At 38.0% G+C, this 23,620-nt stretch overlaps 2 protein-coding genes across 4 annotated transcripts; both read left to right on the top strand.

The window, feature by feature from the left end:
- The first annotated feature begins 51 nt into the window (after positions 1–51).
- Positions 52–3,140, top strand: LOC104919190 (myelin protein zero-like protein 1). 2 transcript variants are annotated; one of them, XR_797018.3, is made up of 5 exons: positions 52–252; positions 1,124–1,308; positions 1,568–1,775; positions 2,781–2,853; positions 2,962–2,993. XR_797018.3 is itself a non-coding variant. In XM_010731131.3 (5 exons), exons 1-5 carry the CDS (start codon positions 189–191, stop codon positions 3,004–3,006), a joined length of 570 nt encoding a protein of 189 aa, XP_010729433.1. In that variant the 5' UTR covers positions 53–188; the 3' UTR covers positions 3,007–3,140. The 2 variants fall into 2 exon arrangements, 1 of the variants encoding a protein (XP_010729433.1); XM_010731131.3 differs by having other exon boundaries at positions 53–252; positions 2,786–2,853; positions 2,962–3,140.
- An 899-nt stretch (positions 3,141–4,039) lies between these two features.
- LOC104919192 (myelin protein zero-like protein 1) lies at positions 4,040–21,849 on the top strand. 2 transcript variants are annotated; one of them, XM_010731132.3, is made up of 6 exons: positions 4,040–4,208; positions 8,379–8,560; positions 10,870–11,080; positions 14,412–14,541; positions 17,075–17,180; positions 18,342–21,849. In XM_010731132.3, exons 1-6 carry the CDS (start codon positions 4,136–4,138, stop codon positions 18,435–18,437), a joined length of 798 nt encoding a protein of 265 aa, XP_010729434.1. In that variant the 5' UTR covers positions 4,040–4,135; the 3' UTR covers positions 18,438–21,849. The 2 variants fall into 2 exon arrangements, with proteins under 2 accessions (XP_010729434.1, XP_010729436.1); XM_010731134.3 differs by lacking the exon at positions 17,075–17,180 and having other exon boundaries at positions 4,042–4,208.
- Positions 21,850–23,620: the final 1,771 nt, after the last annotated feature.

The raw sequence follows: 23,620 nt of genomic DNA, 5'->3' as shown, positions 1-23,620 counted from the left end.
CTGTTACCACATTATTTGTGGAAAATATATATGGTTTATATCAGTGGTGGACTTTAACTAGGGGGGTGGAACACCAACCTGATTATTCTGGGGGGGTTGTGACTTCAAGTTTTTACAGTGAAGTTTAAGAACCACTGAAGGGACTGGAAACAGAGCAGAGGGACAAATCCTGCAATTCCAACAATAAAATGGAGCCAAAATGGTCAAATCCCATCTGCAAGCTTCGTTTATTGATGCTATGTTTTGTTTTAGGTAAGTGTTGAAGCCCACCTTGGGTTAAATTTCAATTTGGAAATGAGGTTAACTAACTGGAGTTCTCTTCACAATCTTGCTAATTAATGTACCTGTTGACGATCATAGCTAAAGATTAGATTTAACACTATCAATTTTATCCATTTAGTCCAATATAGATCATAGGTCTAGACCGTACTCTATATAACATTATTTACTGAAGCCCAACACTTGGCACCATGAACAAGCACTTGGCGACAGTGGCAAGGAAAAACTCCTTTAAGAGGCAGAAACCTCGAGCAGAACCCAGCTCATGGTGGGTGCCCATCTGTCTAGAAGATAAAGTCAACCTTTTTCAGCTCAAGGACCCCTTGGACGAGAGACAAACAGAACAGAGACCCCCCACATGTAATACTTACACATTTTAAGCCTGGCCTATAATAACTTTTATATTTACTATACTCAGCTTTTATTTCACCTTATTAAGATATTTATATACTGGGTTATTAGCCTATATGTGTTTATGATTGATAAAACATTCATGCATAATGTAATAATTTTTAAATAATATATATAAAAAAGTAATAGTTTTTGTCAAAAGTAGATTTTTATTGCATATTAATACTTGCAGTTTACGCAACATTTTTGTTATTTTTTTTAATTCTCAAATTATTATTTTAGTGAAAATTGTCAATTATTTTGACAAAAATTGGCAGACCCCCTGCAGTACCTTTACAGACCCCTTAGGGGTCACAGAACCCTGGCTGAAGACCCCTGGTCTAGAAGATTAAGTCTAGAAGTCTAGATTACTTTTGAAAACCTCTGCATTAGACCATGGTGCATTCATGGACAATCAAAATACAGGAAACGTCTCTTTTATCTCCTTGTTCAGTAACAGTCACCAAACCTACATCAGCTATTGAAATACACACCGACCCTGAAGTGATTGTGCAGAACGGCACCACAGGAACCCTTCGATGCACCTTCAAGTCGAGCGAAGTGGTCAGCAACTCCACCTCAGTGATCTGGACTTATCATCGGTTTCAATCTGATAACTGGTTCACACTTCCATACCTGGTAAGTCCTTGTTGGACGTATCCTAGTTTGGTGGTTTCATTTGAGTTTCATGAGCCTGGTGTTACACTGTATCTAAGTGACCCATCAGATTCTGTGATCTGTCCTGATATTCTTACCCTTGCCATGTCACTCCTCACCAAATACAGTGTATCAGGTGGACATGTAAAAATGTAGAAGTACAACCTGTAGTTTGAACAACAGTCCTAGAGCTGGCATTTCCAGTAGACAGAGTTTAACCTAAATTCCCTTCTCTGTGTAGGTTTTACTCTTTTCCAACGAGAACGAAATCATACCAGATGATTATAAAGATAGAGTGAAGTTTATTGGAGACATGAACAAGAATGACGTCTCAATACAGCTGAGCCCGATTCAGTTCAGCGACAACGGTACCTTCTTCTGTGATGTAAAGAACCCACCAGACGTAACAGGAACACCGGGTCGAACGATGCTCAAGGTCGTTCCGAAAGGTGAATCCTCAGATTTCTTTTCAAATTAAAATGTTTTTATTACAAAGGATTTCTGATGAAAATATGATAAAGTTTTAACCTTCAGTCTTTAAACCTTAAATCTTTAGTCATCTCCAAACCTAGATCATCTCCCCCTACAACCAGATATTAAATATGAAAGTGTGCTGAAAAACAACAGCACAGGATCTGATGCATCAAGTATAGTTTGTTTGTTCTTGGTTGGGACACTCAACCATGCCACTAGCAATGTACACAAGAAACAAGTTACGTCCCTTCCAACAGGATCAAGATAACACAATTATTTAAATTCAGGAGTGTAGATTTAGTTTCAAAACGTAGAGGGGGGACACATACGAGCATAAAATCACTTTTTTTCTTTAAATAGAGATCTGACACTTTATAATAGATATATATTGGATGTATCTTTTGGAAAAATAAAGAATAAGTGTTTGGTTGTTGTTGTTTTTTTCTAAGTGAAGTTCCGGCAGTCTTCCTCTCAGGCTGCTGTTGCAACCTTCACAAATCACACAGTAGCTCATATGTTAGTTTAGTGGTTCTCAAAGTGGAGGGGGTATAAAACCAAAAAATGTGGTAAAATGGGTTAAAATAAACAAACCAGGGTTTGCTGATCCTATTGTGGTGACCTTCATTTCACTAATATTTAACGTGGATACTTTTTTATTATTTGCTTCCCCTATCAGTGATAATTATTGGTAAAAACTGTGAGCATGAAGGTTTTTTAAGCATCTGAAGGGTAAAAGCCAAAAAAACGTTTGAGAACCACTGACCAGTGGGACAAAATTTTGGAGAACACTCGCTGCTACTATTAAAGCGTATTGTTACAGTTTTATTAACTCATCATCACAATTATGATATTTTTATTGAGTAAATTAAACTAAAACATTGTGGAGACAGAGATACATTTTTTTCAAGTGTTTTAAATTGTGTTAATTAAGTTGTCTAGTGTGTTAAATTACTTAATTAATGTTTGTCTGTGTCCACAAGTACAGTTGCAATGAATACGACAGACAAACTCATTTACACGAACTTGACTGACACTGACCAGCTTCCAGCAAAGGTGAGAATCTTCACTGGTCTCACGATTTGTTTACGATTAACCTGTAAATGATTCCTATATCTGTGTGCCTTTCTCAGTACATGAACATGATTATCTTCCCTCTCTTAGGAGTTGGACAGCAGAGTTGACAGTGCCTCCCCAGTTCTTGGCTGATTAGTGGGGCTTGCTGTACTCTTTATTGCTGCAGATGTTTGCTCCATGTGAAAACAGCTAAAGTGGCTCTTCTAATTTGTTGTATTGCCTGCTTATTTGTGCTTCACAGAAAGTTAATAAAACCCTAAATGTGCCCAGGTGTCCTCTTTTTATTCTTGTACATACATATACGACTATTTTAACTAACAAAGCATTGTGAAGGTGTCACTTTCTCAGTAATTGTGATGGAATTTCTCAGAATTTCTACAGAGCAAAAAAAAACAAACAAAAAAAAAACACAATTGATTCATAGAGAAAATAATAATACTGAGAATAATCATTAGTTGCAGTCAAATCAATCACATAATTTTACTTATGTAACATTTTCAATGCACTGAGTGTTTTATCAGTGTGGTGTTAGTACTTTAGGTTTCCACCACTGGCTAATATACTGTACAATAAACATGATCACATCGATTCTGGCTTCCTTACACTTGGTTGTCTACAGAGTTGATGTAAAGATTTTATTGATTAGTGATGTACCCCTTTAGCTCCACATTTAGTCCCCTCTCGCTCTCTGAAGTGCATCATTCCTGGTTGTTCCTCTGTCCAGATATTTACATAAATATGACAGCCGTTGCAGTCAGGGCTCTAAGACTGGAATGACCTGCCTGAGAAGATCAACTTTTAAAAACGTACTTTTATAAAACAGCCTTTTTATGTTCTATGTCACATTTGACTATAATTTTATTGATTTGTTTTGTGTTCTACTTCATTCTAACGCACTTTGCGTCTGTGTTTTAAAATGTGCTACATAAGAAAAATGACTGTCACTCATTGCCTACAGCCTAATTTAATTATATGTTGTTGTTTTTTTTTAAATCATTGTTTGTACCTATCTATCTATCTATCTATCTATCTATCTATCTATCTATCTATCTATCTATCTATCTATCTATCTATCTATCTATCTATCTATCTGTCAGCTGTCAGTGACCTGGTTGGCATGTAGGGGGCAGCAGTCGCGCACACACACACAACTGTGTAACCACCGCTGCAACTTCCCACGAAGAAGAAACGACTTGACGATAGAGAGGTGGAAAAAAAAAAGAGCAGAGGGTCTTCTCCTGTTTCTGTTTACAACAACATAATGGAGCCAAAATGGTCAAATATCATCTGTAAGCGCGTTTTATTGACAGGATTTACGCTATGTGTTGTGTTAGGTAAGTGTCGAAGCCCAGCTTGGGTTCATTTCCTGCGTGTAAATGTTTGATTTTGAGCCCATTATTTAAAAAAAGGTGGGATATCAAGATAGCTAGCTTAGCGGGGTTGGTATCACATCTCATGTACGGAGGGTGGGGGGACACCTAACTACACCTAACTACACCTAACTACACCCCTAACCTCTCCTCACGGTGCATGCTGCTCATTAAAACCTAGCTTTGTTCACAAGCCAGAGGCGAGATGTAACACCAGCGGAAACACTTGTGTTAGGTGCTATTGTCGTTCACGCGTCGATATAACGTCGCGGTAATGTATTAAGGAGTAGTTAAATGAACTGAAAATGTTAAATAAGGGTGGGTGCGGAGCGGAGCGGGTGGATACCGCCCTTGGTGGTGGTGGTGGTGGTGGTGTTTGTTTCTGGGGAAGGTGATGGTGGGACCGGCCGCTGGAGTAACGTTAACAAACGAAGAGGCTAACCAGCTGGTTGTTAAACATGTTAAACATGTAGCTGTAAGAAAGGCTGCTTGGATGTAAAAGAGTGACTTCAAAGTGTGTCCACGCGTGTGTTATCGTGGAGCTCTCTCCTTTTTTTTTTTTAAAGCGATAAACAAAGACACGTTAAAGTGCCAGGTTACGGTAACTACGTGTCCGTCCGGGTTTACGAAGCTAAGCTGGGCTAACACTGTTTACACTCATCCACAGCTCGCATCTTTCTTTGGCGTTATATAACAGCTCGTATCTTATCAACAAACAACGACAAGCTTAGCGCAAGAACATCTTTAATGTTCACGTCGGCTTACCTTTTCCTGACACACACACAGTACACGTAGTAGCACGAGTAGCCACACAACTGCATGCATGTGATTTATTTATTTTTTTTTTCAGCTTCGTGTTTCACAGATTCACTCGCTTTGTGTCGCTACCCTCTTGTTGCTGCTTATCCAAAACAGTGCAGCATTGATCTGTTTAAAAAGTGAAGGAGCTATATCAGACAGCATTCATGATTGAGCTGTGTTCACCCTCAGATCATGCGACATAACCAGAGTAACCACACACAGACTTCAGTGTTCATCTGTTTCTAATGGCCAGTCATCCAAACAGTACAAAACTCTCTCAGCTTAAACATTAACCAGCCTGATGTTTTGCATGGCATAGATATGAGTCACTCATGTAGATATTGTTGAAACGTTACAAGATTCACCCATTTGAAATCAGGCATAGCAACATCCTGTACTTTGGAGAAGTGGACTGACTGACTGACTGGTGGTTTTCTGCTTTGAATCCCAGACTAATAACACTTGACAGGAAGAAATGGAGACGCTCCCCTCTGCTGCGCATTGTTAAATTATTCTCATCTGATTACTCGCACAGTTTCGTTTCGGTTTTTAATGCACAGCATTCTCCAGAGTCTCGATCTCTGTCGCAAGTGCATTAGATGAAATTTGGTCTAATTGCTGTGCAAAGTGCAGAAGATGGCGAACGGTCCTGTCTTTCAGCTGCAGCGTCTGGATTGTCATCATGTCTGATGGGTCGTCTTCTTATTGTGGGAGCAGATGTGAAGCCAAGGTTGTGACTTGGGTGTTTACAATTGAAAATGACTGTGACATAAAGGTGAATGCGCTGTCAAACATTGCCCATTCAGAGCTGTCCTTCAGGAAGCAGCAGTCAGTACTTTATATTTATAAACCCCTGATATATGTGAAAGGTTTTCTCTGTGTTGCGTGCAGTAAAATGAGTCGAATCCAACACACACATCGCTTTCTGGGCCTCAAGTGTGGTGCAGGGAATCAAATCCCCTCCCGTGAACTTCCTCCAAAGAAAAAAGTCAATTCCCGCAGACGCTTGTCAACTAATCATTGATCTACTAAAAGTTGACTTTTCGGTCATGAGGACCTATTTTAAAACATATCAAACATCATTCATAATTGAATGACAGTTGTTGGAAGTGTCTTTGTGATCACATGCAGCAGCTTGTTCAACACAAAACTACTAAAAAGGAGAAGTATCCACAGCACACAAACATCCCATGGGGTCTCACCACCGTAGTCATTTCTAAAAGTGGGTGGACACAGTAACTTGAACTCATATCCGGTATCCTATCTTCAGCACTATCAGGTGTCATTTTTGAGACTCTGGTTGCACATCTGAGTTATTTATCCCCTTGACTTAATCATTTGTTCAAGGGGAATTGTTTAAGGGGCAATAAAGAAAACATTTTTGTTGTATTTGACTATCCAAAACTGAGTCCAAAGTCAACTAAGCTGTATTAAACACTATCAGCTTGTTTCAGTTGTCCATGATCTGACCTCTACTGTTTATCTTGCACTGCACCACACAATAGTGTGTGTGTGTGTGTGTGTGTGTGTGTGTGTGTGTGTGTGTGTGTGTGTGTGTGTGTGTGTGTGTGTGTGTGTGTGTGTGTGTGTGCATTCAGCACCCAGCCAAGAGAAAACAAGAAGTACTGAAACAACATTCAACGTCGCAGCAAAACAGTTGTGTCAAAGACAAATTGAAATGAATTAATGAAACATTTTATCTGTAGGAAAATCTGTAGTTTGAGGGCACCTCCACACTGAAACACAGCTGTTACGACACAATAACCTTTCAAGTTCAGTTCTTACCGCTGCAATATCCTAATACTATAACTGGAGGCAATTACTTCAATAATCGGAGGGCACAGCTTAGTGGATCAAGGGCACATGTTAAAAGGATATGAATTATTAACTTGTGCACATTTTCTTCCTTGATACTTGCTGGACACTGTAACTTTTTTTTTTTTTTTTAATTAAGCTTCATAACCAGTTAATAATTAATAAAGCCCTAAATGTACTTGATCAAGCTTCTTATCTGGTTTCAAGTGCCCTAAGCCCGAGTCTGTGTACACAGAAAAGGAACCTGACTATTTTTAAACTGCTCCCAATGTTCACACAGTTCACAGGAAGATGAAACGAGACCATTGAAGCAGAACAAGAAGTGAAAATAAACATAGAACAATTACATACATGCAAATAAGTGTGTATAGAAGAAGCAATGACCAGCAACATACAGTGTTTATATACAAAATTGTTTTTAGAATTTAAAGTTAATGTTTTAGTGTTACATATGGCCTATGTGTCCGGTGTGAGTATGTAGTCATTGTTGTACAAATCTATCTTGATAAAACATTGTAATATAACGTTATCTTTGTGTGTCACCTCGGGAAATCATCGCTATTTATTGACCAAGTAATTAGCTTATGAACCAGTGATGAAAATCTTAATATTAAAGGATATTTAAGTATATCGATAGTGATGTTCAGACTGAAAAAAATCCCCTCCCATTCCTTCAAATTTGAACCAGGCTCAACGTGTGGTGCAATGCAGCGTCATCCAGCTGCGTTGGTCAATCACATACACGCGAGTGCACATTTCTGTTAGATGACTTAATGATTTTGTAACTCAAACTCCTGCATTTCTTCCGTTTACCTCGTGTTCATTGTGTCAAACGATAAAACAGTTGCAGTTGCTGAGATTTCAGGAGTTGTGGCATCCTGTTTTTTGAGGATTAAGAACTGTTCTGTCACGTTTCGGCTAAACTTGCCAACCTGTTTATCATGTTGCATTTTATTGTGTCACCAGTATCTGAAAAAAACAACACGCCCTGTCTTGTTTTTGCTCTTAATACATTGATGCTGTACTTCTAGTTATGTTGTATTCTGTTTTATTTCTCAGTGTTTCTTCATCCCAACAGAGCAGAGGTTTTCAAAATCCTAGGGCTTCCTGTCAGACAAAAACGTGTAAGAAGATGCCCCCTCGCCCACCCATAGTTTCCTTGATGTCTATGAGATCATGATTATATTTTCTGATCCTGTAGACACTCAACAATTGAGGCAGTATAACTGAATATTGCTGACACAATTTCAAACTACACTAAATATATAAAAAAGCTGTCCTGGGGCATTTATTAGTTTCAGAGTCTAGGGAAGTGAGAAAAACAGGAAATCCACAAACTATCTATCTTTAACCAAATCACACACATTTAGGGTATTCTATGTGATCTCCTTGCTACATAATATCATATTTATTTTACTAAGCTCCCCTGGGGGCGCCTGCGTCCCACTTTGAAAACCTCTGCAAAATTTCAACAAATAACTAGGAAACTAATATTTTATGTCCTCCTTTTATTAACAGTCACAAAACCTACATCAGCTATCGTCATACACGCCGACTCAGAGCTGGTCATGCAGAACGGCACCACAGGGACCCTTCGATGCACCTTCAAGTCGAACGAGGTGGTCAGCAGCTTCACCTCGGTGACCTGGAGTTTTCAGTCGAGTCAACCCGACACTCAGTTCTCCAATACTCCACATACGGTAAAAATCTCTTTGTTTGTATCCGCTCTAGGGTGATTTCCCACAGCTCCAGGATGTTTTCTTGTGATTGTTTTATCAGCGCTGACACATGAAGAAAGGCTTCAGCTGCTCCTGTTCACTGTGATGTCATGCTTTCGATATAACAATTTGTTTTTTGTTTGCTTTCATCCATTTATCTTGTGTCTTAGTTCTCCTTGAACATCATTAAATGGTTTTAGTATTCCTGTATATTTTTATTCTTCTTGTAGCAAAACAAACACTGGGTTTCAGATGAGAGCCGCAGTGTATAAACAGAAAATAAATTGATCTGTTTCTGGCAAAATGATCCACAAAGCGGGCGATTACTGCAAAACAATCAAGATCTTCTCTTCTTAGTCTTCGTCAGCCTCTAGGAGCATAATTCATTGCACATCTTATTGGAGATTTATTAGTGTACTGTACTGTTTGACTTGGCTTCGAGTCACATTTAAGGACGTTGTCGTGGTTATACTACTAAAATGTAAACGGTCTATCCCGAAGACCAAAGTCTGCTGCACTGTGTCAGGGCAGTTTTGGGGCGGGGAGTAGTGTGGATCATGTAGCGTCCACAATACCTACTCCTTTTTGTTTACAGATCAGTCAGGCTGGGCGGGGGCATAGCTGTCTGCTGTGATCTCCTGCAAACATAATGACATAGCCGTAGGGTTTTTAAATTGCACAGTGCTCATTCCAGAACAGATGCACGCAGCCAACATTTTGGTACATCCACACTAAGCCGCTTAATTTTTGTTTTAGTTAGGGGGAGTTTTTCCTGATCTAAACTGAGGGTTTATGGACTTTTCCTACACACCTTGTTAAGCCACTTGTTTGGAAATAATGTTTTTTCCTAACTGGAACTTCTGGAGAATTTTTGATGTGACCAATCACTTCAGTGGCATGCTGTATTTCCCAGAACCCAAGTGTATAAAGAGAAGCAGTTGGCAGCCTGTTTCTCTTAACAGCACAGCAGGAGGGGACTGAACAGAGGTGTAAGGGGTCGACAGTCTCTCTAGCTCAGCAAAGTCAGGAAGTCGACTTTTTTTCTTATCTCTTATTAGAATTGTCGATACTGGCAACGATACAGCTCTTAACCTGTAGTTAATTTCCACATCACAGTCATAAAGTCATGATTTAGTCATCCAGCCTGCATCCAACTCACTCCTTACCAGATGTTTGCTGTGATTTGGTTTGTTGTTTGCCAACTGAACATTTTCACACACCATAAACAGTGTTAGTCACACTAAACAGATACCGGCAGGATCTCAAAATGTGAATATATCTGTAGCAAATCAGGGACATGAATAGTTTCATTCTTGGTATTCCTGTCACTGTAAAGTGATATCGCCAGAGTACAGGAAACAATTCATTATAATAGAAATTGTTCTTCCTTTCGAGCTCTGTTTGCACAGCTGATACTGCGAATAATAACAAGGCCGTGACTTTACAAAAACACCAGAACATTTGAATGTTTAACCATGGCACCTTCAGCAATCATAGGTGTATGAGTTGAAAGGAGAAATCCCCATCTTAAAGTTTCACAACAAAATGGAACATCTGCCATGTTGAAGCAACAGTGGTCCACCCTTGCTGAATTTTCTTGACATGACTATGCAGTTTGTTGTTGTTCCATAATGAGAATAGTTATAGCTGCAAATCTACAAATGTTTGACTTGAAGCAGGACAATTTGGACACACTGATTATAAACGACTGACTTTTATGGGTATTGCTCATAGCTGTATGTTGTATCATGTAGCTTCAGGCCTTTTGACATTTGTCACAGGAGGAAATGGTGAAACGAATACAGGCTGAACTACAGTTAGCTGCTTCAGTTTAATGAGAAAAGTGAAAGGGAATTCAAAAATAAATGGGTAAAGTATGAAGTTATTTGATTTATTTAAAGCTGGTTTGATTGAAACAGTGTTGGCTGTGTGTCAACCATTTATCATTCTCAAAACACCCACCAGAGATTTGTTGTCTCGGCAAACAAATGACTTCTGGCCAAAATGTCAATCAAAAACCCACATCCACCCAGTTTTATCTAAGTTTCATGAGCCAGTGTATGTACTCACTGGCCGTCTCTCGATCCAGCCGCCCCTGCCTTGTAAAAATGTCGACGTACAACCTGTACAGCCCGAGTACACATCGTAAGAATTCAAAGCTGGTTGACAATCAGGAAATTTCCCTTTTAAATTAACACACACACACACAATGATTAAATAATATGTGAGAATTTGCTTTAGTTTGCATTTACAGTAAACAAAGTTTAACCCGATTTTCCTTCTCTTTGTAGATTTTCTACTTTTCCAACGGGAAAGGATTCCCAGGACCAACCGAGTTCAAGGACAGAGTGCAGTTTATTGGAGACATAAACAAGAGGGACGTCTCAATACAGCTGAGTCCAACTCAGTTCAGTGACAACGGTACCTTCTTCTGTGACGTGAAGAACCCACCAGACGTAACAGGAACACCGGCACGAACGGAGCTCAGGGTCGTTCTGAGAGGTGAATCATCAGATTTCTTTTCAAACGTCACTAACTAATTGGCTGATTTTTGGTCTGACTGGATCATATTTTATGGAGAAAATGTTTTCTAGTTTCCCTCTGATGGACGGTAAAATAAACTGTAGCTGCTGTTAGCTAATGTTAGCTCAATTTGTTAGCTGTGCAGCCTGGACTGTGAGGTCATGGCACCTGGTAGTGTTTGTGTTTGGACCACCAGGAAGAGGAGATTTGAATGCGTTGTCATGCCAGAACCAGAGCTGTGCAAGCAGGCAATGTAACTGAGCTCAGCAGCTGAAATAAAAGGCTGAAAGACGACGCTGAGCTGGGCTTCTTGCTGTTGAACTAATAAGTAATATAAGCTGGCTGGCAAAGGCTTCCAGTTTCCTGGCAAAGAGATGACTTCTTTCTGTCAATGTGGCTTTTTGCGCCAAAGATTTATAATTTGCTTGACTATGTTAAAATGTAATTGACTAGACATGCGCCACTTGGACACAACGGAGGGGTTGCATCACCTAGAATTAGTTACTGGATTAAATTGTGGTTCATCTTAAACTGCTGCTGCGCCACACCATGAAATCTAGTTTTAAACCAAATCGGATTATCTTTAAAGCTTCTTTAAATCTCACCTAAGTCGTCTCTAAACCTAGATCATCTCCTCCTGCAACCAATGGTTAAATAAGAAAGTGTGCAGAAAAAAAAACATAGGATTGTTAATTATGTTTTTTTTTGGGTTGGGCCAAGTGATGTGCAATGCTCACTAGGAATGAGTGATGTCAGTGATGTTTGAGGTGTGATAGCAGTAGAACTGGTTGCCTGTATGCAAGTGGCTGTTACGTCTTGCCTGAAATAATTTAAACTGGTCGGTGGCAAAAAAATGGATGCTCTTGTTGTAAACATAAAGATAAGACAGAACTTTTTTTTTTTTTATACCAAGGAAAATTGTTGTCGCAGAACAAAGTTAGACCGAATCATCTGGAAAGTCACTGTTGGAAACTGTTTGGAAAGGCCGGGTGATATGTGTGGAAGAAGAGCCTTCAGTGTCTCCTTTGTTCTTTCAATGAGGAAATACTCCACAGTCCTGATGTAATTGATGCTAGCACCTATGCTAACCTCTTTGGCAGCTGCCACAGCTCATGACATAGCTGCCAGTAGTTCTTCACAGGACGCTGACTGGTCCGTAACCAAAGTGGTTAGGTCATCCTGTAGCAGTGCCAGCTTTGATGAATGCAATGTGTTTCCTGTAGCTGCTTTACAGTGAAAGCTTTTAATGTTTTGACCACAGAGATTGACAGGACGATGTGCTAATTCGTCCTCTTGGGTGCGGTATTATAGTCGATACTCTTTCCTCTCGACATTATACGCATTTTAAATTGAATGTACATGGGCACACCAATTACACTGGCCCTGTGCTCTTTAGCTAAGCTTAAACATTACATTGTATTATATTGTCTTGCTATTAAAAGTTAATTCAAACCTTCCAGCCAGTCAGAACTGAGAATTCCCAGTGGTCATGGTATAACTAAGATTAAACATGTATTAAGTGCCATTGGTGTAGCTCTCCCTGTAGATTCCTGGAGCCTCAAGTCAAACATCTGAACTGTTCACACGCCCAACAGTGTATTGACATTGTCCGATCTGTTATAGACAACATATGAAAACAGTTCCAGCAGGTGCATTCCTGTTATTTCTTTTCAGTTACGAGGAAACCACATGTGCATGTGATGGCTTGTTATTTTTTGGCTCGACAATGGTTGCCCCACCCGGCAGGTGGGAGCTTGCTCTACATCTAGTATTTACATCTCGGAAGAAATTCAGTGTTTCTTTTCTCTGAAATGCTGTAGTGTTCTTCCAAAACACAGAGACTGCATTTTGAGGTATCAGTGACACTCCCAGCTCTGCTTTGAATATGATCGTGTCCATGTATAACACTGGGGAACACAATTTTTGTTGAGTTAGGTCTGACAGCTGTTTTTAACTAATTTTTGGGTGCAGGATCCAAAACTGATCTCAGTTTTTCATCACGTCAAGTTTTTTGAACTATTTTTCATATACTGTACTTAACATTTATGTGCTTGTTTATTGAATCCTTGTGAATTTTAAAAACTGCATCATTATTGTCACTGCGTTCTTCAGCATCACTCAGATCTTCTAGAGGAGGTAGTTGTTTGAAAACTGGCACTGGAATTTCAGCTGAATGAGGCATTGATCTTATAGCTGACGGTAGATTAGGATATTCTATTTTTCTTTTATTTTTATTGTCAAATCCTGATGTTTTCACTAAACAAAAGTAACAGTCCAGTGATCTTTTTGCTCTCGCCAAACCATGGGGATACCAAATGCCAACTTTTCACGTGTTCCTTTGGTCCACATCCGTAAACTCTCAACACACACTCTTGATCACCGAGTTTCACTTTAAAATATGCAAAATATGCTTGTTTGGCAAATGCACTGATGTTTGCCCTCTGACTTGGAATGGTGAAACTACCACAAATATAGCAAAAGGAGTCAGGGTTGTTTAGGCATTCAAGACGAGAAGTAGCAGGAGCAGACATGATCTGGCACAAAGGAAATATATACCTATGTAAATAAAACACTAAGATGGAATAGTTACAAGCTTAGGAAACTACAAAAACGGCATAAAACTAAATAGAACTCACAACGGTATGCCCATGGTTACAAGGTTAAGAGAAAAGCCAGCACGAATCCTCTTCATTCCTACTATGCTACCTTTTTGTTTGCAGATATTGATAGTACTGACCTATTGGGAGCTGCACACACCTCTCACCGCACTGTTTCAATTGTGACTGCACAAACAAGTTGGCACGTAGCTGTAGATGAGTCCAATTGTAATCAGCTGGCAAATCTTATTACAGCTAATCAGTGGAATTTTGCTTATCTGGAGGGTAAGCTGTGGAGAAAAAACTTGACGTGCTAGAAAAAAACTGACTGCAGTTTTGGAATCAGCATGCCAATTTTAGTTTTAATCAGCATAAAAATCTAACTCAACAGAATTTTGTTTTCAAATTGTTTCCCTGTGTTATTGATAGCAACTGTATACTGTTATTTCTACACCAAGTTGAGACTAGCCAAGGAAACCGGTTGTAAGGGATGATATGTGACTGACACACAGTCTCTTATTCATGACTGTAGACCATAAAAATGTGTTTGTCAGACTCTTAATGATTCATATTTTCTGTATCTACAATGGCAAACATACACTTTGAGACCCCTGTGTCATGTCAAAACTCCAGAGGGTAATTACAGTTGGAAATGTCGACTTTATATCTTAAAACTAACTGTGTGTCATTACTCTTGTGTTTGTCGTGTCCAGAATCTCTTCCTCAGAGCAACACCACCATTATAGTCGGAGCAGTCTGTGGTGCTTTATTTCTGCTCGTCCTCATCGCCGTAGCTGCCTGCATTGTCATGAGGGTGCTTCACAACCGCCATGATTATGAAGGGTGAGTGTTTCCACATAAGGCACTGATTGCTGTCATTAACACGGCCACAGGAATACAACACAAAACCTAGCTTCCAAACTAACAAATAAGATTTAATTTCAAAGTCAACGAGGTTTAGGGCATTAAAAATCTAAATATTCTGGTTTGCGTAGCATATAAGAGAAGATATATAGCATGGTATTCATTTCTAGGTAAGATGTAAGATGTTTAATGTCACCAGATAAAGATACAAGAATACATCAGAACTGTATTTACAGTGACCAAAGAGGTAAATTAAAATAGTTGCACCACTTAATCATTATTGCCTGTATCTGTGACACTAATCTTTACAGAGCCATGTGGTTATTGAAAATTAGCATTCATAGACAGCTTTGTTGGAGAGATAAAAGAAGTTTAACAGCTGAACTTAGCATTTTTCCAACTATTGATATTATTTAGAAATATCATGAATACTCCAATCATAAATGTGTATTCTCACTATCAGCTGGCTCATTCAGATAACTTTAATTGCTCACCTTTAGTAATTGTAAACGTGAAGCTTGTCTATGATGTTGAGTTGTAAGGTAAGTTTCTCAGGTGGGCTTGTGTGATTGTCTTCAAGCTCCTTTAGAGATTTAACCATCGGACCATCAACACCTCGCTAACTCTTTCTGCATGAGAGGAGGGTTAACTCTCTCTGTGTGTTTACCTGTGGGGGAAAAAGTCGTGTGTTTGGATCTGATTTTTTTTTTTTTTTACTAATTATTATTAATGTTTGTTTAAGACGTGGTCAAAAACTAGAGCTTCCCTTTGTACGTTTGAGGTAGTTTGACCATGTCTACCTCGCATGCTCCAGCCAAACTGCCGTCTCTTCATCTCAGTGAGACAATTAACTGCATTTTGAGATGTTGACTTATTCTAAAGTGAGAAAAAAAAGGCTTGGCTTTTGGATGGTTTGAGGCTGTGAGCTGAATTCTTTGGGGTTGCTGTTTGCTCTGGTGCCAGTCACTTTCCTCCATTACTTGTGTGTTTTAAAAACTAATCCCACCTCTAACACTTTCTATTAACACCATGAATTAACTTGTCAGTGTATCAGCATGTTGTCTAGTCATCGTTCATCATGTTTTGCCACTAACACTCAAAACTAACCACTGTCCTCCTCATGTGTGTTCCTTCATCACTAGCTCTTTCTAATGAAACATGTTTGGTCAACAGAAATGTACATAATAGAACAAAAAGATAAACATCAAGCTCATGAAGCTCAAGTTTCTCAGGTAAACTGTCGCACTGAGTCTTTACTGGAGGTGCACTGATGATCAGATTTGTATGTTTCAGTCAATGGACTGAACAGTTGAATAGGCGGACTGATGCAAGCACAAAGCAAGTAGTAAGGCTGCAACTAACGGCTATTTTCATTATCAATTAATCTGCAGATTATTTTCTACCTTAACAAATTAATCATTTTGCACAACATGCCTTTTTTTTTATACAAGCTCCTTGATACAAATAAAGGAGATCCCGGTTCAAAATAATGAAGTTTCTAAACTAAAATTATGATATGGTATTAATGAAAGTTGAAATGAAAGAGTACGACTCCTGATATTGATGTGAAGCAGGCCAGCTTGAGAACAATCGATTTTTAGCGTGTGGAGGTAGCGGTAACTACAAAAATGCTTATTTACAGTATAACAGTATTTGGCAGAGTACAGAGGGCTGAAATTAAACAGCCAAACCTAAATCTGTTGCAAACTGCAGTGAAATGCTCTCAGTGTAGTGCTGCTGTAAAGGGCGGCTGACCAGCAGACTGAGGTGGCCTCAACACAGTCAAGTTCAGTAAAGAGGGGATCAGATATTAATGGCTTTAATTTTAGCCAATACTGTATTATTAAAATATGCCGGGATCACTTATGACACGGTCTAAAACATATCTAACAAGACAGATCAAATCAAATTTTGCATGAAAATTGTCTGAAATGATTAACTGATTAGAAAAATATTTGGCTCATTCTTGCAGCACTAATAACTTTTTTTTATAGCACTTTTCAAGCAAGGAGCATGAAGTGCAAAGAGATAGTACAACAAATAAAAAGAGCAGCAAAAAAAGAACAAACCCAACAATAAAGCTGAAACATTACCAGACCAGCACATAAACCAAATGAAATAAAGTCTAGTGTGATGTGAACAAATAAATCTAATTATCAGAAAAGAAGGCGAGTCTACAAAAATAAAAGATGCCAAATTATAACAAGCTGTAATTCTCCTTTAAGTCAGGCCTATTTAACCTGTGAAACCAGAATAATAACCAGTAATGATTTGTACTTGGAAGCTGCATCAACACCGTCTGAGATCACTTTAAAGCCCATCGGTTCACCTCCATTCCTCTCCCAGTGTCTGTCGCTGGGAGCTGCCATGCACTTTGTTTGCTTCCACTGTTTTCATGCTTGTCTCTCATTGTTTTATTTTTGTCTTGTGCTCCATTATTTGTTGTCTGTCTTCATTTGACTGTGCACCAAATGATTGCTCGACACCATGGCAAATCGTAACCCTAAAATAGATGTACGTCCTTGGAAAGCGTGAGCTCTCAGGCTCCGAAGCCACGAAAGAAGGTGGAGTCCAGCCTGGAGGGCTCCAGGTCTACCAGTCCCTCGGGTCCACTTCAGGTAGGAGGCGGGGGACGGAAAGATCCACTGTGGCTGCCACGTTTCTCTGGGAAAATGTTGAATTTACGTTGTTTATCCAAACTGAACAGAGATACTCTGCATACTTAATAATATTTAGATCTGATCACTTATAAAACATTAGTTCAACAATAATAGTAATAAAGTTTATTTATATTATCAAAACTGCAACATAATTAAGAAACATCGGAATGAAAATAATCAAAAAATACAGCAGGAATACAATGACTCTCACAAATAATCTTAATTAAACCAAATCATAGAATCAAAGTGCTCGACTGCTATAAATTCTGCCTTTACATACATAATAATGGTAATTGTTGATTGAGATTGCCAGAGGCATTTCTAATATTTCCATACATGAGCGCCATAAAATTAGAGACACCGTTCAATATAATGCACTCCAGTACAACACCAACTCCACTACAACCTAAACAATAAACTTTAAGTAGAACTATTATTGTTCTGACAGTGTCAACAAAACTGAAAAATTATAATCTTCATAAAAGTAGAATTCATGGCAGAGCTGTATTGGATCACATTAGGTGAACATGATAGTGATGACCAACTGTTCATCGGAAGTGGCAGCACCGAGGTTTTTCTTTTATTGCTCATGTTTTGTGTATTTGCATGTTATGCCAGAGAAAGTTTTTAAGGAAGTTAGGCTGATGAAGGTCGTAAAAAGAGTATCGTCTCTCTCAGCAAAAATAAAACTTTAGCTATATGAAAATAACTTATTTGGGGCAGGAAGAGAAAGTTTGCTTTTTACTTAAATACTACAAAAATACTAAAGCCATTAAACTAATCGACTAATTAACTAATTGTTTCAGTGCTACATTTTTTTACATAATGACCTGTGTGCATGTTTTTATGCCTTTCCAACTTTATGGCTTATCTCTAATTTAGCCAGTCAGAGTCATACTATAAGAAACAAATCCACTGTTCAGAAGTTCTACTGGAAAAATACCAAAAAACTGATTATTGGCCATAGACAGCTTATCAAAACACTTTTAACCACCTGTATTAGTTTCTAACGATTTAGGAGTGAAAAACAAAAAGTCCTCTGCATATATCAAGGTTCTTTATCTGGATACATCTGTGTCTTTTACTGACTGATTTCTGCCTTTCCTCATTGTGTTCCAGGGCCCGGTGATATACGCCCAGTTGGATCACTCAGGCAGCAAAAACTCGTTCCATAAGATGGAGCCAGTGGTCTACGCTGACATTCGTAAAAACTGAAGAGGAACAGGGGACCAAAAAAAAAAAAAGGAAAAGAAATAAAACACAGTAAAGTATCAAACCTCTATCAGCTGCTCTTGGGAAGGGTGGGTATATTTCAACAGGGACAGAAATTGGTGCAGTTTCTTTAATTTTTCTTTCCATCTTTTGTCCTCTGAAAGCATGATGCTGTTCCATGATAAAGTGATGTCTTAATGTACTTTAGTGTAAAGAAAAAGAAAATAAGCAAAGACTCCAGTGAACACTACATTACTCCATCAAGTCAGCCTTGAAAATTGTTCTCGAACACAGAAATCAAACAAAAAATTCCTTCATAGATATCATTCCACGTGTAAGAATACTTTGTTTTAATCATCGAAGCATTATGCCGACAAAAAGTTCTTCAGGCTGTTGCACCGACTGAACATAGAGTCAGTATCAGAGTCACAATGTGCCACCCAATTTAAATGTCAAAGAAAAGTTAGCAGTAACTAAAGCCGGGCAGGCACTGTATGGTTTATTTATATGTTGTGTTAACTGACCTTTAATGTTTTAATTGGCCAAACTTCATGACTTGGGTGCTTGCACTCAACGAAAATGCAGCCTATGACGGTTGGTTATGTACTTCTATATTTAAAGAAGAAGGCTTAACATCTTGACTCTTAACCGTGTGTTGTAACTTTTGTGGTTCTCTCTAAAATTAACAATACACTACACTACAATGACATTCCAACTAAGCTACGTCTTAATTTACACACACAGCTGGTGCAACAGGCTGCGGTTCATCTCCATTGGGCACTTCCATAGTGATCTTGTTTTGTAGGGGCGTATGTATGTAATGTAGAGTTCGATTGTACATCGCCTTCAGTAACTTTGCATGCATAAATTTGGTACGCCTCCGATTGTTGTTAAAACGCAAGAAGCCGTCTGACATTGTATAACTGTGAATGCTTCAGTTTCCTGTAGAGTTCTGGCATGTTGTGGTACCTTTTTACCTTTTCTTTTTTTCTTTTAAATAAACTGCCTCCCGTTTGATTTTCACCTCAGTGGAGCATCTTTAACCAGTTTCCATCCTACTGGTTTTAATTTAGGGTGCTCTGAGTGTCTGTATTTATTTCCATTTTTTCAAAAATAGGGCATATGAACACACAGAAATGCAACCCAAGGTGGAGTTTTGTGTTTGTCGTCACACTTTAACAAGTTTTTCTTATTCTGCCTGTTTTGTTGGTATGATTAGAAAGAATTCTAAGTTTTAGTTTTGAGTCATTTTTGAAATGTGCATGTTTAAACAAAATGTTCAACTGAGGTGAAATATCTCCAATGAAAACTGGGAACTCTCAAATGCTAAATACACTGTTTGCATGCAATTTACTAACATAACAAGCATTATGAAAATATCCATCATTTTTCATCTATGTATTGTGTAAAGCTCTTTTTTGTTAAAAAAAAATAATGGGCCAAATATATTAGATAAGTTCTTTCCAGATGCTTTTAAGCTTTAAAATGCATTCCAAATTTATGTTTTCTTTTGTCTTGAAGCATTTAAAAGCCAAATTTATGTTATAATTTTGTCTGTTAATGGTTCAGTGACCTATGAGAATGATATTTGTGCTGCAAACAGTCTAAATGCCTTCAGCTTCAGCTTGTGATTCAGAATGCAGTAAATTTCCATGTTGACCAGTATTTGTATATATTTCTTGCTCATGTAAGATATAGTGCTGTTTACTGTAACTCATTCCAGTGTGGTATGGCTGTGGATGTCTTTCCAGAGAAGGAAAGTAGTTTGCTGTAGAGGTCTAGAAAGTGTGTGGCATGCTTTTTTTTTTTCTTCTTAAGTCTTAATTATTTGTCACCGTACACTCCAACGTATGCAGTGCCTGCAGAAAGTGTTGAGCCCTGAGTCACTTCAGAATGGTTTGAATTCAACTTTATTTAGTCAATCCAATGATATATTGAATCTAATGTGACTTTTCTTGTGCTTTAAGTCCAAAAGATTAAATCTGGGGGATAATATAGTTAAACCTGCAGTTAAAGAGAGGTGCTTATTTACACCTGAAATAATTATTAAGCAACAGTATCATTCATTTGGTCTCTGTCAACACTTCAAGGAAAAACATGGTTCTTTAGCAGCAAAAATGCTACACTACGTTCACCGGCTAGTGCTAAAATTAACACTATGACAGTGGTGAGAGTGAACCAAAACAGTAAAGTTACAGTTAGACAGCTAAACAGTGAGCTGAAGCGCACTATAAGCTCCATAAAGCCGACGTGAGCTGCAGATTCAGGTGATAATAGGGTTGATTGTATCATTGTGAATGTCGCTGATCATGTAGATTTTGTATTGTCAGTTTCACGGCTGCGCTCACAATATGCACCTTTACAAGACTAAAAGTCTGTAGCCATAATGCCTGTAAAGGTCAGTATGCACCTGAAAACAGAATAGAAAACAAGCATGTTAAAGAGTTTAAAGAGTGTTGACCACTCCCAACGGTGATGTCACAGTGTACTGACACACCCTAGAGTACACTTGTACATCACTACAGCAAAACAAAATCAAGATTTTCAACTACTTTAAAGTTATTTGTTTTATTGGAAATGTGGATGGAAGTCAGGAAACTGCAGATCAGGATTCACCCTCTCAGCCTTTAGACCATGAATGTTTGTTTCACATATCATGCTGGTTCTTTCAGAATGTGGGAATATTTTAATTTAATTATGACTTCCCTCTGACTAAAGAAAGTCCTAATTCAGTCCATTTTGACGTGACTGTGGCTGTGACACCACACACAATGCGCAGGCCCTGTAGTCTTCCAGATTAGTTTTATCTGTAATGTTCAAGTCTTTTCTGTTGTTTATGTTGTTTTGTTTTACTTTACTTAGCATGTATGTCAATGTATTCACCAAATCCAAAAAGAAAACAACCTGTATGATATCCACAAACCTTTACTGCTGGTCGCTTTGCTCCTAATTGTGACTCGTTGCAGTGTTTAGTGCTGTTGTAGAAATTGTGATGTAAACTATAAATTATGAAAGAGTTCCAGTTTGACCAAGTTGGCGCGCAACGTTCAGTGTGTCGGTGTCTTAAAGTTTGGAGTGAACGCAGGCTGCGATGTTCACTTTACTCACGACCAGTCTTAAAGGGCGTGCTTAGTGTTTTTTTTTCCGATCGTAAATAGTTGTGTTGTTATATGAGATTTGTTTGGTATGTTATGTTGTAAAATCTGCACTATGTCTTGCATATCAAAGACAACAAATTCCCTGTGATTTTTTTGTTTTTGTTTTTGTTCATCTCGGAATGAGCTTGGCCTCTGTTTAACGTCTTTAAAACTGGAATGTTGTACATTTAGTGCCTTTTACATTTCATCAGCTAACTTGAACATCTGCTCCAAATAGAAAAAATAAGATTCATTTATTTTCCTTTTATTGTATGTATTTTTTTATACACATAATATCGCCTCTGTATCCACTGTTCAAATTTTATATAAAACCTATTCCTGGCCAATTATATGTGTGTTTGTTCCAATTATTATTTTATCTTTCTATTTGACTTTACTCTGAATAAGATAAAGACACTAATATCAAACTACTAAATCGTAATTAACGATATAACAAAGATGCTAGCAATAACTTTATATCAATATTTTTAGTGATAGGATATCTTTTGTCATTTAATCATATTTTCTTTAATAGACACAGCTGGTAAGTTTTGAAAGTTTAAAAAAATCCTAATTTGAGCTGTTTTTACTGGGGTTTTTTTGTTTGTTTTTTTATTTTGTATTTATTTATCTGCATTTTTATACTTGAATTTGAGTATGCTCCTCAAAAAATGTTAATTTGTCGTTTCATCTGCACAATCACTTATTTAATATTTTCAATGTAACTATCCCGTCTTCATAGTTGTTTGTTGTCAAATCTTTATTTATAGCTTAATAAGTCCTCTGTTGGTCCCATACTATCAAAACATATAATCAAAGTTAATATCAACAGCTGATAAACACTGACAATATGCATTTGATTGGGTATATATTAATTCTATAAACTTAATTTTTCATAATTGTATTTATAGTAACAATTTAGATGGTAAAGGCTTTGAAATGCTGGAAATATTTGTTTTATTTACTTTCAAAGTGTTTAAATGTTGCAGTTAAAAAGCTGTATGAACCCTTTGTGGCTTTAAAGTGAAGCCTATGCAGAAGTGCTAAAAACTGAAGTTCCTCAAACGTCCACTGGAGGCTGGCTACAGAACAAGCCAATGCTTGCCCCCGTGTTAAAATGTCAAACTTCACAGCAGAAATAAACATGTTTACAGCCTGGTACAAAAAACAGTTTTGGTCTCTATAGCTAATTTCCCCTGTACTGAGTCTTTTTTTTTTTTTTCTGTTTTTTATTTACCCATTCAAATTATGTTAAAGCTTAAAATTATGCATAATTAACAGCATGGTCACTTTGATTGACAAGTGGCTTGTTTGAGCACCCAGTCATCATTCAGCCCACCTCCGGTCTGCTGATGATCCATGTCTTTGCAAATTTCTAGGTTATCCAGGAAGTGGCAGAGGCAGGACTGCTAAGATGGCAGCGGCCAGAGCCACCAAACTCTAAGCTTCAAAACAGAAACCTGTGGGTGATGTCACAGTTACTACTTCGATGTTTTATAAAGTCTATAACAGTCCACACATTAGAATTGTGTAAATAAAACATTAATATGATAACGAGAGCAGGTCTCACGGTGGAAACGAATCGAGACATTGTAATTACATGATCTCGCTCATTCTGAAGCCACCCAGGCTGTTTTCATTTTATAGCACATTAGTGTGTGAGAGGAGCTGTGCTCAGCAAACTGTCACTTCCTATGTTCCTCTTTTATGTTTTACAGCGGTGGTTCCCAGTGTTTTACTGTCAGATGTTCTCCCACAGCGCTGTCTGACGAACAACTGTACAGCTACACTAACGCCACCTGTGGCTGATTTCAGACACATTATTTATATATTAATTATCTAAGTATCTAATAAGGACCTTACAATGTTTGTTTTTTTCATACAACTGATGAAATATTTAAGTTGAATTTGCATTTGCATCTCATAAAAGTATTTAACACAATTAACAAATGAAAGAAATAGATCTAGTAAAACAACAACACAACAGTGTAAAAAACTCTGACTTGATCTATTGGCAGAAATGGAATATAATAGGCATGATTATGTTTT

Source organism: Larimichthys crocea, chromosome III, assembly GCF_000972845.2.
Source record: "Larimichthys crocea isolate SSNF chromosome III, L_crocea_2.0, whole genome shotgun sequence".
Taxonomy (NCBI): domain Eukaryota; kingdom Metazoa; phylum Chordata; class Actinopteri; family Sciaenidae; genus Larimichthys; species Larimichthys crocea.
This window is presented reverse-complemented; position numbering and strand designations above follow the sequence as displayed.